The sequence below is a fragment of the Chelon labrosus genome, assembly GCF_963514085.1.
Source record: "Chelon labrosus genome assembly, chromosome: 14".
NCBI lineage: Eukaryota > Metazoa > Chordata > Actinopteri > Mugiliformes > Mugilidae > Chelon > Chelon labrosus.
Window position 1 is genome coordinate 584,425 of NC_140347.1, and position 14,199 is coordinate 598,623.

Genomic DNA, 14,199 nt, shown 5'->3' on the forward strand with positions numbered 1-14,199 from the left:
ACACCAAGCTGAGCCACCTGCTCTGTTCTTTAAAATCCTCAGATGGATCCTCTTCTTCTATCTGTTCCTGAGCCTATGCTCTTTGTTATTTATGTTGGTAGATTTGTTTGTTTGGGTCGTGGTTCATAAAAGGACTAGGCTAATGATTGAAATATTAGTTGTTGATAGTCACTGAGTGGTGAGATAAACGGGGTTGTGCAGTGGCAGCGTGGAGGGGGGTGACTCCAGGACGCTGGAAGTCACTGTTAAGCCTTCTCGAGGTGTCGTGGGCCTAACTTAACCAAACATGGGTGAAGGGAGGTGCCCACTTGAAAACCCCAATGACATGCTGCATACTGCTGTTGACTAGGCCAGGTATCTGATGTCTAGATTGTTGGTTGGTAGTGATATTTCTTTGTTTGTGGAACCAACATTAAAATATGATATTAACAGGAATAAATAATTCATTAAGATGCAATAGTTAAATAAGTTAAAATATTTTCATGTAATTCATCAAGGTCTAAAATGTTAACCAACAGTAATTTAATGCAGACAATTAAAAGTCTCTATTTACAGTTAGTGCCTCTTTCAGACACTAGGGGCAGCACTGAAGTGATGCTGCACAGAAAAGACGTAGAAGAAGAAAGCAGAGAAGACAAACGGACATTAGCGAGTAAATATTTGATAAAAAGTTGATCTAGGACCTGTAAAACAACACCTAACTGGTCGGGGATTGATGAAGAGCATATTAAAAATAAGCCACAGCGGTTTTGGTGAGTTTGACCTCATTTTATTGTGCTTTTGTTTCCGTTTTGAGCGCTAGCGGAGAGCTAAAGTTAATGAACATAAACTGTTAGCTAGTTAATATTATCCGGTTTATTAAGGAATTATTGTTGTGAATGTAACCAGAGAGTGAATGTATATTGTGTCAGAGGAAAAGTGTTGAATTATTTAGTGTCAAAGACGGAGCTGTAAGTTCAAAGGCACCGCTCCGCCGCCATTTTGTGCCTGAAAGAATGACGTAGCGGTAACTAGAGCTGCAACAACGAATCGTTAAAATCCGATTATTAAAAGAGTTGGCAACGAATTTCATTATCGATTCGTTGTGTCGCACCATTATTATGCCACGGAGATGTTTGTTGTATAAAAAAAAAGTTGAGTTGAGCGGAGCGGACGTAGAGGAAAGACCATCGGAGAGACCCTAACGTTGTTCTGAAACATGGCGGAGGTGGAGAAATCAGTACAACCAAGTCATCCACGCATGCGCGCAGATAGCGCTGAGGACGGGGGGGATTCATAGTGACCCCGATCCGTCCCCCCATTCAGGGGCGTCGCATCCGTGGTGGATGTGGGTGTTTTCCCGGTGAGAGGGTTCAAACCCAAACCTTTTCTACAGTTTCTGAGCAGTTCCGCTCAAACGCCTCACTACAGTCGCTCAGTTTCTCAGGCCGCTCTGTGTCTGCGCTCGCTGCCGCTGACTCCTCCCCCCTCCCTCCCGTTGCTGCTTCAAACTGACACCGGCTGATGATTGGCTGTTCTCGTCTTAAGTCCCGCCTCTCTTGCTGTATTAGATTTATTGTTCAGCTCGTGCCGAGGAGGCGGGAACTAGCTAGGTTCATAGTTGATACCGTCACCGCCCACCCAGCTGTTGGTCCTTTTCTGAGAGATGGCGTGATTTGATGTGTAATACCCGCAGTGGCGGGAGGGGGAGCTCTGAGCCCCATTGTTAGTGAAACCGCGGGAGAATAAGACATTTACATCTGCACTTTCCAGGTACTGTGAATGAGTATTTATGCTTTAGAGGTTTTTAAATAAGCTTGACATGTGTTTATGTTTAGTTGATATGTCTAGTATTTAGGGTATTATATTTCTCTTTTTAGACTAATGCTAATTACTAACTGGGATATTGTTTAGCAGCTAAATTGGGTTATGTATGTGGCATGTAATGTATAAAGCAGGGGTGCCCATTATGTCCATCACCATCCGGTAGATCAAGAAGGTAGTGCGGGTAGATCGTGTGCCATTGAAGAAAATGTTTTAGATGTTAGTCTGAAACATTTATCTGTTGCACCTCCAACACAAACAGCAAGACAAACCTTCATCTTTATTTATTTTACTTTATATTTACAACATGTCCTCAGTTCAGCAGCACACATCCACAGCCACGCACAACTTCAACAACAACTCAACACTACCGTCTTTCTGAAAGAGACAGCGCTGTTGTTCTAAAGGTGCAGTGAACCAGTTTATCTAGCACAAGGCCTAAAAAAGTTTGGACCAAAACATAGTATTAAATAAAAACTAATATATATATTTTAAGTTTCTATCTCATTTATTTTAATTTAATCCATTTTCTCTCTTCTATGTTCTAAAGTTTACTGTCAAGTTCACATCAGCAATGAAAGGGTTACTGTCCTGAAAACATGTTATCCAATCAGAATCGTCCGTCTCTGTCAAGGCCCGGTCAGCTGGCTCATTAATTGGTCAGGACTTCACGAATCCCGGGGAAGGCGGAGCTATGTGTTCTGGTTTGGAGAGTGACGGGCAAATTGACCAATCACGGTTTGATTTCAAGTGGGCGGGACTAAAACAAAAGATCGTAGGCCTTCCTGAAGTCCCAACATCGGAATCTCAGCAGAGTGGTTAGACTCAACCGCTCAGATTTTTTTTTTAATGCAAACCTTTATTGAAAACTTGAACAGTACAGACAATCAGATGATACATAAACAGATAAGTGGACTCAACCGCTCAGAGTTAAATGGCGGCAGACGAGAGTGGCGTTGTGGCTAGCTTGATAGCATCGCCTTGGCTTTTTCAAGGCGGCCTTTCACAGAAAAACTTCAAATAATAAAACACGGAAGACCAACTCCAGAACTGGAATTAGAAGAAAAGGTTCAGAAAGTGGAAAGAGGTTGTCTGTAAACATCCCAGCGCATTGTCCCGCCTCCAGTAATATCTGGCCCTCCAGATGACATTGAAAATCTGATTTAAAAGAAAAAAATAAATTATTTACTATCAGAAAAACAACAATGTCAGAGAATTCAGACCTTTTATTTAGAAAAGATAAAAATAAATAAAATAAAATCAAAGCAGAATTTTCTTGATTCCGGACGGACACCAGCTTGTGGTGGGAACGTGGGACATCCTGAAATTACAGAGCAAAAAAAGGAGAAAGAGAAAAAATAAATTACTATTTAAATTAGGGGTGGGACTCGATTAAAATAATTAATCTAATTAATTACAGGGTTTGTAATTAATTAGTCTTGATTAATCACATTTTAATCTCATAACAATATTTGCCCCAAAAAGCAACATTTTTCAGTTTAAATGGATATTAGTGGACGACTGAATCAAATAATAGACACAGACGTGAATATTGTAAACTCAAGCTCTTTTGATGTCTGGAAAAATGCATTTAATTGCATTTCAATTCAAAACAGTGGAAAAAGAAATGGTTTTAAATGGTTAAAAAACAAAACAAACAAACAAACAAATAAAACAGTTTGGGCTGCCAACATGTCTTGTCTGTACTCGGACGGGGATTGCTAGCGTTTCTGTGCTCACTGCAACATGCTTTCCATTTAGATGGCACCGTAGTGTTGAAGTGCTTCGGTGGCATAGACATATATAATAGACGCCTCATTGAGCGCTGGACCGTATGTCAACGTCGCCGCCATATTGGAGGAGGCAGCTCTGTCCCACGAACCAATACGAGTCAATGGAATGAACTTTATTAAGCGCCTTCTACAAAGTACTATAAGCATTTACACATTCACACACCAACGTATATATTGAGGAAACTGATAGGAACTAAAAACAACGTCTGATTACTGAGTAGTTAATGTTACAGATATTGTTTTAGGTTCCTATTGGTTTCCTGAATATATACGTTAATGTGTGAATGTGTAAATGTTTACAGCACTTTGTGGAAGACGCTTAATAAAGTTCATTCCATTGACTCGTATTGGTTCGAGGGACAGAGCCGCCACCCCCAATATGGCGGCGACGTTGACGTATCGCAACAACGGACCAACCCGCTCAATGAGGCGTCTGTGTATGTTTGTTTGTTCATTGAGGATCCCCATTAGCCGACGCACAAACGCCAGGCTAGTCTTCCTGGGGTCCTTTTCAAAAGTTCAAAGTAAAATAATATTACACAAATCCAGTTACAAAACATACACAAATTGAGTTACAAATAAAAGAAAGGAAAAAGGAAAAGAAAATTCTCAAAATAATAAAAAATAAAATAACAGTACACAGAACCAGTTACTGAACATACGCAGATCCAGTTACAATAAAAGAAAGGAAAAAGGAAAAGAATAAGAAGTTCTCAACCTGATAGCTTGAAAGATTAACTCTTAAGTCTAAAAAGTGACTTTACATGTTTCTTTTACTGGGAGTAGTCCTAATATTTAAATGAAGAGTATTCCATAATGAAATGCCTCTGTATACAACAGTGCTTTTCATTGAATTAGTTCTTGGTCGTGGTAATGCAAGTAGACCTTGAGTTGAGGTTCTGGTACTGTAGTGGTGAACATCAGCATTATAACCAATCTGCTTAAAAAGAGCTGTAGGATACTTGTTATGAATAAATAACAATAAACTGCTGGATAATCTATGAATAACCTTCAGCCATCCAAGACAAGAATGCATACGGTCCACACTCGATCTGTAAGAACAATCAAGAGTAAGTCTAGCTGCCCCATTTTGAGCTGTTTGTAATTTTGTAAGCTCAACCTTTGGGTGCAGAAGCCCAAATAACTGAACAATAATCCAGATGACACAGCACCAATGTTTGTACTACCTGTCTGCGAATTGCAGGTGTTACATACGTAGCACATTTCCTAACAGCAGCGATACTTCTACCCATCTTAGCGACAATTTGATTGATATGGTCGGACCACGAAAGTGTATTACTAAGGGTAACGCCCAAAAGTCTGTGTATATACAGTATGTCTATGCTTCGGTGGTACCTTCCATCAGTCCTCTGCTTTCATGCTATTCCTCCGTTCTGGTAGCCGTTAGCCGTTAGCCGTTAGCCGAGCCCTGACGTGTGCATCAGTGTAAGTGGTGTACCAGGAAATCTTGCACTAACAAACGTTCCGCATTGTTTGGAATGCAAACTGCGATTAAATGCGTTAATTTTTTTAATGCGTCTGTGACTTTAACCCACAGGCAGTTCTCCAGATTATTGTGCGTCAGGTGATTCCTCTCGTGCGTCTTAATGTCATTCATAGAAGAAAAGGTGACTTGTAGGTGGAGGGAAACATCGTCAGCACATAGGGAGGTTGTTTGGAGATCAATAAGCTCCAGATGAAATGTGGCCTCATCCAATGAACTGAGGTCAAGTGCCGTCGTTCACAGAAGAAGGATTTTTAGAATCACCATTTAACCTAACAAGCATGAGTGTTTTAATGTAATTCATTCTAACATTGTTGCAGTTAATAATTACTCATTCTTTGTTGTTTATTTATATTTTTCATTACGTTTACCGTAACGCTTCAAATAAGGACAAAGCTCAGAACGTGGAGGCTGGCTTGACCACGTTCTCAGACTTGGAGGCTGGCTTGACCACGTTCTGAGACTTGGAGGCTGGCTTGACCACGTTCTCAGACTTGGAGGCTGGCTTGACCACGTTCTCAGACGTGGAGGCTGGCTTGACCACGTTCTCAGAACGTGGAGGCTGGCTTGACCACGTTCTCAGACTTGGAGGCTGGCTTGACCACGTTCTCAGACGTGGAGGCTGGCTTGACCACGTTCTGAGACGTGGAGGCTGGCTTGACCACGTTCTCAGACTTGGAGGCTGGCTTGACCACGTTCTCAGACTTGGAGGCTGGCTTGACCACGTTCTCAGACTTGGAGGCTGGCTTGACCACGTTCTCAGACGTGGAGGCTGGCTTGACCACGTTCTCAGACGTGGAGGCTGGCTTGACCACGTTCTCAGACTTGGAGGCTGGCTTGACCACGTTCTCAGACGTGGAGGCTGGCTTGACCACGTTCTCAGACTTGGAGGCTGGCTTGACCACGTTCTCAGACGTGGAGGCTGGCTTTACCACGTTCTCAGACGTGGAGGCTGGCTTGACCACGTTCTCAGACTTGGAGGCTGGCTTGACCACGTTCTCAGACTTGGAGGCTGGCTTGACCACGTTCTCAGACGTGGAGGCTGGCTTGACCACGTTCTCAGACTTGGAGGCTGGCTTGACCACGTTCTCAGACTTGGAGGCTGGCTTGACCACGTTCTCAGACTTGGAGGCTGGCTTGACCACGTTCTCAGACTTGGAGGCTGGCTTGACCACGTTCTGAGACTTGGAGGCTGGCTTGACCACGTTCTGAGACGTGGAGGCTGGCTTGACCACGTTCTCAGACGTGGAGGCTGGCTTGACCACGTTCTGAGACGTGGAGGCTGGCTTGACCACGTTCTCAGACGTGGAGGCTGGCTTGACCACGTTCTCAGACTTGGAGGCTGGCTTGACCACGTTCTCAGACTTGGAGGCTGGCTTGACCACGTTCTCAGACGTGGAGGCTGGCTTGACCACGTTCTCAGACGTGGAGGCTGGCTTGACCACGTTCTCAGACGTGGAGGCTGGCTTGACCACGTTCTCAGACTTGGAGGCTGGCTTGACCACGTTCTCAGACGTGGAGGCTGGCTTGACCACGTTCTCAGACGTGGAGGCTGGCTTGACCACGTTCTCAGACTTGGAGGCTGGCTTGACCACGTTCTCAGACGTGGAGGCTGGCTTGACCACGTTCTGAGACTTGGAGGCTGCTTTACCTCAGTATTTACTGATCAAGTTTTCTCTCTCCTCTGCTCTGAGCCACGGCTCAACGTCTCTTCTTCACTGGTAGAGAAGACCTGGTGGAAGCGTGGGGACGGGCGTGGGGACGGGCGTGGGGACGGGCGTGGGGACGGGCCTGGGGTGGGACGGCCCGTTCAACGCTGCTCACAGCTTTAATTAATATTAGGGATGAATGATAACTGTTACGGCCCTAGTGCCTCTATGGTTGTTTTGGTGCGTTTGTGCCTCTCTCTCTCCCACTCTCCTCCTCCTCCAGGTGATCGCCCCTCCTCCGACCAGCAGCAGTTTCCACTCAGGTAATCAGCTGATCCTGGTTAAAGAGTGGAGGAGAGGTGCGGCAAAGAGAGAGAGAGATGGTGGACCACAGTGGTGGAAGCATGAGGTTGACTTTGTTTGTTGGATCTCTGAATGGTGAAGTACTGAATAATCTGTTCTGTGGAAAAGACAGTAGTAATCTTTCTTGGTCTTTTGCGTGTGTTCTTTTTCCCCCCAGGTGTGGTGGCGCCTTTAGTTTGTTTGTGGCTGTCGGTCGTGGTCGGTTGGGTTTAGTTTTGTGACCAGCTGCCTTAGTTATCATTAGTATTTTGTTTTTGAATAAAGAACCATTCCTTTTACACACAGTTATCGGTCTCTGTGTCGCTTTCCTTTTACCCGGAAACAATTTTCTTTTGTTTTCCTCCCTTCATCCCCTGGCTACATACTCGGGAGGTAACAAAGTGGGGGCTCGTCCGGGATTTGAACCCGGGGCCTCTCGCACCCGAAGCGAGAATCATACCCCTATGACATACCTGAAGATGAGGAAGACTGATGAACAAAAGCCGCGCTGGCGTCCTCATACGCCTTCAAAACCATCCACTCTATGTTTCACATGACTTTTCATGTTGGAGGTATTAAAACAACTTGCACTGGGGAGGGATGCATGCTTTTATCTCTTGTGGTTCAGATTACTGTGATGTCCTGCTCTCTGGTCTCCCATAAAAAGTCTCTCTAACCTCCAGCTGCTACAGAACTCAGCTGCACAAGTGCTGACGAGGACCAGAGGACGGGACATTACACCGGTTTTAAAATCTCTGCATTGACTTCCCGTGTGCTTCAGGATTGATTTCAAGGTTCTTCTACTGGTTTCTAAGAGTCTTAACAGTCTTGGGCCTTCTTATTGATCTGACTTCCTTTTACCATATCAACCCTCGTGGACCCTGAGGTCTTCCAGCACTGGCCTTTAACCAAACCTGAAGTTAGATCCTAAACACACGGGGAGGAGGCTTTTAGTTATTATGGCCCCTGATTGTGGAACATCCTGCTGGAGAACCTCAGGACCACAGAGACTGTTGATGTTTTAAAAAGAGGCTCCAGACCCTTTTAATCAGGCTTTTAATTGATTCATTGATTTCCTTTGTTCCTTTTAATCAGACTTTTTATCATTTTAATTAAATGCTTTAAACTACATGTTTTAATGTTACCAGCTGAAAGCATTTTATCTATATTGGTCATTTTTATCCTATTTTACAGTTTACTTACTTTAGATTTTTAAAGTTGGCTCTAAGTTTTTTGATTAGTGACCAACTGAGTCATTACAACTGATTCAGTGCTGCAGAGGACACATGTTTATCATTTCCAATAATTAATCTAAGGGCCACTTGGAGTGAGGTCGCGGGCCGTGTGTGGCCCCCGGGCCTCCAGTTGCCCATCCCTGTTTTAAACATTTATTCCAAACAGCCAGAGAAAAGTCATCCTCAGAAACTTTGAAAAAGTCCCGCACCGCCGCCGCCGCCATGTTGTTTGTTTCCAAACGTCTGCACGTTGTGCTGCGTTCAAGTGCTGACGGAAGTTCCCTGTTCCTGGTTGGAGTCGTTGTTCTGACCTTTGATGTTTCTGTGGTTTATGTGGAACATCCTGGGTAATGGCAGCTACCACCACAATCATGACCCAGTTGACCAGTTGTTTTCTGACATGAGGGACTAGTTTAATGATTTGTTTCAGCCAGAATGTTGTTTTTCTGATTCTACCGATGACACTTGAACGGTGTGGTCTATTGTTCTATTGGTTCCACTGCTTTGAGCCTAGAACTGGTCCAGTAGCTAGATAGTAGTGTTGGTGGACACCAGTGCTACATCTGTTTAGCTGCTGAGTGGGCCATACAAGCCAGCAGCATTGACTTAGTTCATGTAGATTGTAGGTTCATCATCATATCACATGACCGTAGGTTTGTTAGGGTTCCTCAGTTGGACAGGGCCTCTAAATGTGTTTTCCTGGGATCTTGGCACAAGGGATTGTAACATCTAATCCTGTGTATTAATGAATGTGGGTGGTGTGTAACTTTATTCCAGTTCTAATGTTATTTCCATCAGCGCTGTGCTATGATGACGGTGTTGTGTTAGCTCCACGCTCATTTAAAGTTGCTGCAGTTTTTGTTTAACGAGGCTGAAAATATTCTAACTTGTCCCTCAACTGATCTGTTTCTGCCTCTGATCCTGTCATCATCCTCTTTGCTCTTAAAAGTGGAAGCTTGTGCTAAATTAGTTTCATTCTATTGAAAATGTTCAAGTGTTTCAGTTGAATTCAAATGTGAGAGCGCGTTGTTGTCATGGTGATTATTTTATTCTATGTGTGTTCTGGTCATTTGAGCAGATTAAACATGCTGCCTTTAATATGGCTCCTAGGGGTCCTAATGTTTTGGCAGTCTGTGTGATCTTCTTGCACCTTCTGTGTTCACCTGTGCTGTGTCTGCTGGTCAGGGCCCGTTGCCATGACTACACGCTGCACATGATATTCTAGATGTTCTAAAGCATTATCTTTTCTACCCTAGGATTTGCCCTCTGAACAAATGAACACAACTCAAAAACTACAAGTCCCATCAGGAAAACCAACACATTGTGAGCGTCAGCCGTCTGTCCTCTACCATTTAGTGTTGCTCCCACGCACGTACTGTGAAAATTGTGGCCTGGGTGGATTGAGAAAGAAGGGCAAGGGAACGGATTTTAGAGCAAAAATGGGTCTGACTTTTCACATCCACACACATGGAGAAAAATGCTAAAAGTGGTGGGAGCACTCCTCGCTGGGTGGAGCCTACAGTCCAAAGCGTTGGTCCTACAGAAATCAGAGCCACACCATCTGATGAAGGGAATGTGCTTTAACTTTGCTCTGGAGAAGAGAAGTTACACAGCTAAAGACAAGCTAGACAAGTTTGAAGATCGGGAGGGCATTTAGTTCTTTTCTGGAAAATAATAATATTGAAGTAGATGAATGGAAAGATGTAGGACTGTCAAATGAGCCTCAGTATGTGCCTTGGGGTTGGCTTGTTGTGTGTTTGGAGAATCAACAACAAAAAAACAACAGTCAGTTTGTGTTTCAATCCAAAGCTGATAGTTGTGGTATTTATTCATTCAAACATCACTGACAAGAGAATCCTGACTAAAAGTATCATCATTAAACTTTCTATTAATGAACAACAGATCAGTGAGGAAAGAAAGAAGAAATCCATCAGATGTGTCAGATGATAAACTGCAGCTGTGTTGTGTCTTTTTCTCTCCATCAGATTTCTGTCAACTTGAAGTGGACACAAACTCAGTCAACACAAACCTCAAACTGTCTGACAACAACAGGAAGGTGACACATGTGGAGGAGGAGCAGCCATATCCTGATCATCCAGACAGATTTGATCACTGGCCTCAGCTGCTGTGTAGAAATGTTCTGACTGGTCGCTGTTACTGGGAGGTTGAGTGGAGAGGAGATGTTAATATATCAGTGAGTTACAGAGGAATCAGAAGGAAAGGAGGCATGAAGGACATCTGGTTTGGAGAGAATGATCAGTCCTGGAGTCTGTTCTGCTCTGATCGTCATGGTTACTCTGTCTATCACAATAACAGATCAACATCCATCTCCTCCTCCTCTGTCTCTAACAGAGTATCAGTGTATGTGGACTGTCCTGCTGGAACTCTGTCCTTCTACAGAGTCTCCTCTGACAAACTGATCCACCTCTACACCTTCAACACCACATTCACTCAACCTCTCTGTCCTGGATTTACAGTCTGGTCTACATCACCTGGTTCCTCAGTGTCTCTGTGTTCTCTGGAGGAAGGAGAGTCTTTGAAGTGACAGCAGCTTCAACTCTGAGCTTTAAGAGCTATTCCACTGAATCGCTGCCATTTCCGTCCCTAGAACATTATATGTATGAATGCACATAAACACTGACTTTAAAATCCATTTTCTTATTCCATCAAAGTGTCCTGCTCATTGATGTAACCCACATGGTTCCTAAACCAATGTGTTATCTGAGTGTAGTATCTTAGCCCACCACCAGGTGGCGCACCAGCCCTGTGCGTAGCGCCGTGACCCTTGAACGTGACCTCAGTCTGTGCCGAGCGCCATCTTCCTCAGAGCTGAGCTACTGACGAGAGCACCCGCATGTAAAAGCTGACGAGCTGGGGGAAGTGGTGTGAGAGAGAAAGGAGCCGGTTTCACCGTGTTGAGCCTCTGAGAGAACTCCGCTAAGAAAGATGCTCCACGCTACGAGGCTAGGCCCCGAGGTTAGCTGCTGATATTAGCATGATGGGAGAAAAGTCCTTTCATTCAAGTATGTTCATAAAACCAGTCCCAGTCCCCCCATATGTTTTCCTAATGGTTTAAACCCACCGTGGTACCTGTTGTATCATGGTGAACCTTGAAAACCAACTGGAAAAAGATCACTAACGAGCTAGCCTGAAGCTAATGCTAATCGCGGCTAACGCTGTTGAGCTAATTCAGGTATTACCTGTACTGGGAATGCTAATGGTGTAGCTGGTGAAGCTAAATCACCACTACTGTAGCATATGAGAGAGAAAGAGATGGAACAGACTAATGTACAACGCCTTGAATGCTGTATATCCTGCATCTGGGTCTAGATGAGGAAGATATAGAGTGAAAGGTGAAAGTAGAAAGATGTCCTGATCTGAAGTAGTAATGAGAGGAATGATTATTCGTTCTGCACTCTATGTGGAGACTGGTTTTTAGCCGGATTAGGACTTGATTCAGATTCTGAACCGAGGGGGTTCGGTGGCGAGCCAGAGAGGACGAGCCAATCAGAGGGAACGGTGCACGGCCCGGCCAACCGTGGAATCCATTCTGAGGAACTTCAGACATCATCTCACTTCACTGGTGATCCAGATAATACTACTGAGAGCTTTTTACAAGTTGTTCAACTATCTTTCCAGGCTATGTGAGCTTCTTCAGAATTAGTGGAATGACAGATTCTTTCCATCTTTCAGACTGCCTGTTTTAAACAGAGCAACTGTGAATGATACCAGGGAGCTAGGCTCCTCCCATTCATCACCTTCTTTATCAGAGGAGCAACTAAGTTTAGAGTTGAACTAAGAGATGCTGCAGAGCCATCAACACAATAATCTATTAGTGCAGGAGTTAAACTGTGGTTGCTGTCGTCCACATCATTGACACATGGCACTGAGGTAAATAAAGAAGGAATTAATTCTTTATATCTAGTTACAGCATCATCAGATAAACATCTACTGGAATGAAATGTCTTTTCAGTTCCTGTGTAATCCATTATTGTAAATTCAAAAGTTATGAGGAAATGATCAGACAGAAGAGGGTTATGAGTAAATACTGTTAAACCTTCAGTTTCTATGTTAGGACCAGATCTAAGGTGTGATTAAAACTGAGTTGATCCATTTACATTCTGAGAAAAGATAATGAATCTAATAATGATGGAAATGAGGAGCTAAGGCTGGAAAGAAGGAGGAACATTTTCTGTTGAACTTTTTTATTTTTATTTTATTATTTTTCAACCTTTTTTTTGAAAGAGCTCTATTTTTTATTTTTTGTATTTTTCATTTTCATGCACTGCAAAAATATTAATCTGTGTCAATAAACTGTCAACTGTTAACTTCATGGTATTGTACTTGACTAACTATTAGCAGGTCTCTGAACCTAGAGGGAATGTTAGTGTCATAGTGTGTTCTTCTGATCAGGCTAAAGGCGCTACACTGATCTGATTTACACTTTCAGATCTATAATTGTAAGGATTAATAAAAACTAGCTAGAAGACTGAAAAAGTAGCATGTGTTACCTGTCCCTGCACTCTAACATTCTACTTTACCATGAAATATTCTGATTCAAATCCTTCAGAAACAGTATTTTGTTGCACTGCTGTGTGACTCCATATCATATCTATGCTTTAAATAGATTGGTTTCCTAAGAAATCCACAATATTTGAGTTCAAATCCACATTTTAGTTGTGTCCCTGGGTTTTCACTCAGTCCTGTTACCCAAACACATTACCCCATCTGACAAATGTGGACCATTCCATAAATCACATGCTCAACAGGAAGTGACATCAGTTGTATCTTCTGAAGGCCATGGGAAGACCAAAAGTTAGCTCTCTCATTTATTTTTCTGTAGATTATCAGGATACAGTGTTAGAGAGTGGAAGTGAGTGAGACTTAGACTTAGAACTTAGACTTAAAACTTTATTGATCCCTTTGGGGTGACTCCCTCAGGGAAATTTGAGTTTTCTGCAGCAGCAAGCACACAGAGCAGTTTGCAGACAAACAACAGCAGTGGTTTGCAAATAGTTATAGAAAAAGTGATTGAATAATAAAATGGTGAACATTAAATAATGAACGGTGAACTTCCTTTGAGTGGGATTAAAATAAGATGTAGTAAAACTCTAGTAGGGAACGGACAGTGTACTCCCACACCATCTGGTCCATCACATCAACGCCGCACTTTGTGGTGTTGTAAAGGGTGACAGATAATGCATTTTTTTTATTATTATTTGTAAATATGTGTAAATATCAAGAAGGCCCAGTTGGGATAACCACAGATTTTGAGTGCTTTTTTGATGTGGTTCTGTTCTTTTACTTTTCCTATGTGTCTGGTGGGGATGTTGGAAGCCCAGTGTTGTAGGGTCCTGATAACTTCTACATCCTTCTACATATATTACATTTTGATTCAGCTCATTTGTTCTGCCCAGGCTGCCACCTGGTGAAACTGGTGAAAGACAGTCAGTTAGCAGCCCGGACAGAGCAAATGAGTTCACAGCCCTCAGGTGTGCCTCCCTCCCCCACACACTCTGGCCTCCAAACCCCCAGCAATCCTGCTCCTCTCCGATTCTCCACCTCCCCCATTTTATGTCAAGGTGTTTTGTCTTTGGGATGAACCAGTTTCTGTCTCAAGGTGTTGCCAGGTTAGAAGTGAACAGCCACCCTCTCCCCCATAAGCTCTCTGGGCCCACTCCCCCTCCCCTCCCCACAAGTTTCCTTGAAGTGGCTCAGCATGTCCCCTCCTGTGGTGCCCCAGTGACTGCCTCGTTTACATAACTAAAGGAGGGTTCACAGGTGATTTAGGATATTAGCTAAAAGCCTTCCAGCCGATCGGCTGCCCTCTGGGTTTTATAGGTAGAAAAGCCAAATGGCTGCTCTCTGGGACT

General features: G+C 43.5%; 2 protein-coding genes across 2 annotated transcripts in view; both read left to right on the plus strand.

The window, feature by feature from the left end:
- The window catches only part of LOC311499743 (uncharacterized protein), a 233,054-nt gene that overhangs the window by 100,640 nt on the left and 118,215 nt on the right, over window positions 1–14,199 (plus strand). The gene's annotated exons all lie outside the window — the stretch shown is intronic.
- Window positions 8,920–12,741, plus strand: LOC311499762 (neoverrucotoxin subunit beta-like). Its single transcript, XM_084560886.1, has one exon. It carries the CDS (start codon window positions 10,218–10,220, stop codon window positions 10,869–10,871), a length of 654 nt encoding a protein of 217 aa, XP_084417012.1. The 5' UTR covers window positions 8,920–10,217; the 3' UTR covers window positions 10,872–12,741.